At 43.6% G+C, this 5,035-nt stretch overlaps 1 protein-coding gene across 1 annotated transcript; it reads left to right on the top strand.

The window, feature by feature from the left end:
- Positions 1–2,955: 2,955 nt before the first annotated feature.
- Positions 2,956–4,546, top strand: LOC121556110 (trypsin inhibitor ClTI-1). The gene is made up of 4 exons (XM_041869997.2): positions 2,956–3,065; positions 3,334–3,374; positions 3,904–4,013; positions 4,131–4,546. The coding sequence occupies exons 1-4, from the start codon at positions 3,020–3,022 to the stop codon at positions 4,174–4,176; spliced, it is 243 nt and encodes an 80-aa protein (XP_041725931.1). The 5' UTR covers positions 2,956–3,019; the 3' UTR covers positions 4,177–4,546.
- Positions 4,547–5,035: the final 489 nt, after the last annotated feature.

Raw genomic sequence — 5,035 nt, 5'->3', positions numbered from 1 at the left:
GTAGGGAGGCTGTATACAGGGGGTACCGGTACAGAGTCAATGTGAAATAACAGTAGGGAGGCTATATACAGGGGGTACCGGTACAGAGTCAATGCGAAATAACAGTAGCGAGGCTATATACAGGGGGTACCGGTTGTTATGTGAATTATTTAACAAACTATTTTAGTGTCTCTGTGCGTCTCCCAAAAGGTTGTACGTCTTTTGGGATTTAAGTAACGGCCAGAGTCCCGGTCTGCATAGTCAGAGATATTTATTCATTGAGAATTCTGAAACAAAATGGTGGTACAATCCTTTTATACACATAAGTCATACTAAACATCTTAGGCGGCCTGTATTTTTCCACTATACACATCTTGTAAACACACACACACCTCGGCTCAGCTCATGTTTTCCTCTGCTCTCCTGACCATCACTGTTCTTATCTTTTCCCACTCCTTGCTCGGCCAGGTGCAGATATCGCATCCTCCCTACATTGGGAGGCCCCTTTATCTTGGTTTAGACAGTTCTCCATTGTTGTCTGGTCTAACTCTTACTCACATTGCTAAATAGTAGCTCAATGGTAGCTTACTGGTCCTACACTCACACATTTCTAACACATTATACACAGTTTCAGGGTGTAATAATTAGTCATTAATAATTAATCTATCAATCCACCCTTTGACTAAATATTACGCACATACAAAATATATGTTGTTATAGAAATAAATCACACTCATTGAAGTATATAAGTTGGTTTGCATATAAAAACATTAAAAAGTGTCTCATTCAATACAGGTTCATCAGGGTTACCCCATGATTAAAAGCGTAATGTTACTATTTAGCAATGGTACCTAACCTGTTTACCCACTATCTGGAAACAACAGTCTAAGCCTATAGTGAAGAACATTTGCTTCATCACATCCTGCAATATTGATTAATTAGTACATCATACTTAAAACGAGACTTTAATACACAAAAGTCATTACAATAACTTTTAAACTAGAGATTTGTAGTTCTAGGTTAACATCCAATCACAGCTCTTCGTTAGATTTTCACTGCAACCTTCACACATTAGAACTAAGAAAAGTTTCATCCAGTCTCAAACTATCTGAATCGTCGTCATCCTCCACCAAGCCTGGTAGGTCATATCCTTCATTCCTTAGGTCGGAGTCCGGGATTGGGCCGTATCTCACCATCTGTTGGGAAACTGCCTCCTCCATCGCCTTGCTCACCAACCCTCGGACACAGGGAATAAGACAACATCCACAAAGAACAAGCATACCCATAGAAGCTATAGCTGCACCCAGAATAGTTACAACAATAGTTTTCCATTTACCAAATATGTTATCAAACCAACCGTTTAGGGAGCTATCAATACCAGAGTTCTCAGCCAGTTCGTTCGCCAGCGTGGTGAGTCCCTGAAGCGCTTTGGTCACGGACCCGTCCGGTGCTGTATTGTTGGGGATGAAAGTACAGCACATAGATCCAAACAGAACACAAACTCCGCCCCGCTCAGCCAAAAGCATATCTAAAGCTATTCTATTCTGCCATGCCATTAAGCTAGTTGCCGCTGTCTGCTCAGCCAATTTTTCCACTATACACATCTTGTAAACACACACACACCTCGGCTCAGCTCATGTTTTCCTCTGCTCTCCTGACCATCACTGTTCTTATCTTTTCCCACTCCTTGCTCGGCCAGGTGCAGATATCGCATCCTCCCTAAATTGGGAGGCCCCTTTATCTTGGTTTAGACAGTTCTCCATTGTTGTCTGGTCTAACTCTTACTCACATTGCTAAATAGTAGCTCAATGGTAGCTTACTGGTCCTACACTCACACATTTCTAACACATTATACACAGTTTCAGGGTGTAATAATTAGTCATTAATAATTAATCTATCACCGGTACAGAGTCAATGGGAAATAACAGTAGGGAGGCTATATACAGGGGGTACCGGTACAGAGTCAATGGGAAATAACAGTAGGGAGGCTATATACAGGGGGTACCGGTACAGAGTCAATGTGCGGGGGTGCAGGTTTGTCGACGTAATTGATGTAATATGTACATGTGAGTAGAGGTAAAGTGACTATGCATAGATAATAAACAGAGAGTAGCAGCAGCGTAAAAAAGGGGGTGGGGTGGGGGGGTTCAATGCAAATAGTCCGGGTAGCCATGATTAGCTGTTCAGGAGTCTTATGGCTTGGGGGTAGAAGCTTGGGGGAGACCCACACGGTATAAACAGGGGGTGGAGTCCTACACGGTATAAATAGGGGGTGGAGTCCTACACGGTATAAATAGGGGGTGGAGTCCTACACGGTATAAATAGGGGGTGGAGTCCTACACGGTATAAATAGGGGGTGGAGTCCTACACGGTATAAATAGGGGGTGGAGTCCTACACGGTATAAATAGGGGGGGGAGACCTACACGGTATAAATAGGGGGTGGAGACCTACACGGTATAAATAGGGGGTGGAGACCTACACGGTATAAATAGGGGGTGGAGACCCTACACGGTATAAATAGGGGGGAGACCACACGGTATAAATAGGGGGTGGAGACCTACACGGTATAAATAGGGGGGAGACCTACACGGTATAAATAGGGGGGAGACCTACACGGTATAAATAGGGGGTGGAGACCTACACGGTATAAATAGGGGGAGACCCTACACGGTATAAATAGGGGGAGACCTACACGGTATAAATAGGGGGTGGAGACCTACACGGTATAAATAGGGGGTGGAGTCCTACACGGTATAAATAGGGGGTGGAGACCTACACGGTATAAATAGGGGGAGACCTACACGGTATAAATAGGGGGTGGAGACCCTACACGGTATAAATAGGGGGGGGTGGAGACCTACACGGTATAAATAGGGGGTGGAGACCTACACGGTATAAATAGGGGGGAGACCTACACGGTATAAATAGGGGGTGGAGTCCTACACGGTATAAATAGGGGGGGGTGGAGACCTACACGGTATAAATACGGCTCCGGTGCCACACAACGTCACCTGCCTACGCCCCTTCACTACGGAGAGAATGTGGAACTTTACACGACTGACTCTCGCACTCCTCTGTGTTGTCGGTGAGTGTTGTTCAATTTTACTTAATTAGTTTCAAGTGGCAGTCAAATAGTTTTATTAAATAACATTAACTTCTAAGAGCAGTTTTAACTTCTAAGAGCAGTTTAGACAAACAGTCGATACTACCCCCGGACTGCCTCTGTTGGCGCACACGCAAATCTACGACTAGAGAAAACATGCGCTATCTGTCGTTTAGATTAGAACGGCTGGAAATCAAATCTGACGTTAAATCATAATTAGTCTAAGGCTTGACATCTTTCTCCATTTTAGTTTTGGCACGAGGAGCGAGTCTCCCTGACGGCAGCATAGAGGTAAGCAGGCTAAACCGTTTCTTTTTTTGGAGTGAAAGGCTATGCGCATTCATAAAACACTTTGTCCTATGTGCTGGATTAACAGTAGTTAGTAATGTAGAACACTGGTATGGGTCTTACTCTGTACAAAATTCAATTGTTCACCAAGTACACCTGTATGTATACAGTCACTTCCTGGTCAACAACTAGTTGACATGACAGTCAGGGGTGTATTCATTAGTCCGATTCTGTTGCAAAACGTTTTGCAACGAACAGTGTACTCTAAATGTAAAACGTTTTTCAACCAATGAGAATTTCTATTGGGCAAATTCCCTGTTTGTGTTGCGTTTGCTTGAATTTGTTTGCTTGAGTGAAACGTTTTGCAATAGAATCTGAGAAATGAATACACCCCAGGTGCACTGTGGAAGGGGTGGAAAACGTATGGCTTGTTCCCTGTTATCCATGTTCTCTTCATATGGTGTCATACTAGTACACTATATTACCAACACCTCTTATTTATTTATTACATAACCTGGTTTTTGTCCAACAGCCTAACTGTTCCCTGTACAACATGCCCATGTGCCCCCGGAACTATGAGCCAGTGTGTGGAACCGATGGCACCAGCTACTCTAACGAATGCATGCTGTGCTTTGAAAACATGTAAGTAACCAACTAAAGCTTTCAACAACTTGTCTTGCTCTGTGCTTGTCTGTCTGTGCCTCTGTCTCGTTCTGTGTTTGTGCGTGTCTTTTAATTCCGCTCCGTGTGTGTTCCCAGGGAGCAGAAGAGTGACGTTCACATCAGGAGTAAAGGAGAGTGCTGAACCAGACGTGACCATCCATTGTCTCAGCGACACACCAGGCCCTCAACATTACTTTGAACCATTTCCTGTTGCCTTGTCAAAACACTGACATGTTTTCTGCTGCCTTCTAAAAACCGGTCTCAAGTGCCTCAATATACTTTGAACAATTTCTTCAACACCTGTGTCCTTCTCCGACCCTTATGGGCTCCCTGTTTGTCATAGTCTTCTGTAGAGCACTTCACTACCTAGTCTTTTAAGACTTGTGTAGCGTACTTCTTGGTGGTAAAATGGTCAACTTGTAAAATTGTATTTTAAATGGAATAGTCTTCATCGTGTGTGCTTTATTTGTCCACCTTTTTATCTGTAATTAAAACTATTTTAGCAAAGTAAATTGTTTCCTTGTCAACCGGAAGAGTCTGGATGAATGGTTGAAATGTGGAGGAACTGGTTCTGCTGTACCCATGACAACTTGTTTGTTTAGTCATTATGATTCCTACAAAGGTACAGTGGGAATGGAAAATGATGTCCTTTTAAAAGAAAAGGTCAAGTGAAATGTTGTGATAGCCGTACGGGCTGTTGAATTGGGATGGTTACATAGTGGCTGGCTGAGTTACAATGGTTATCACTTTTCAATGCCGAGGCTGCCCCCCTGGGCGTGAATGAACTAAATACACCATACTCACAGAACACCTGCATGAAGTTAGGGGATGTTTATCTTAGTTAGTGAAAACACCCTCAATCACATCTTGATTCCTGTGCACCATAGAATAAGGGCTCTATTCAAGCAGAAGTACTACAGATTCCACGCTAGAAGTGTAAAGGTCATTTCCGATTGAGCCGACATGCAGCGTTTAGTCTCCGCTAGAGCAGGGACGTTGCC

This window comes from Coregonus clupeaformis, unplaced genomic scaffold, assembly GCF_020615455.1.
Source record: "Coregonus clupeaformis isolate EN_2021a unplaced genomic scaffold, ASM2061545v1 scaf0015, whole genome shotgun sequence".
Classification (NCBI taxonomy): Eukaryota; Metazoa; Chordata; class Actinopteri; order Salmoniformes; family Salmonidae; genus Coregonus; species Coregonus clupeaformis.
The sequence above is the reverse complement of the archived record's forward strand: the minus strand, read 5'-3'. Positions and strand labels throughout refer to the sequence as shown.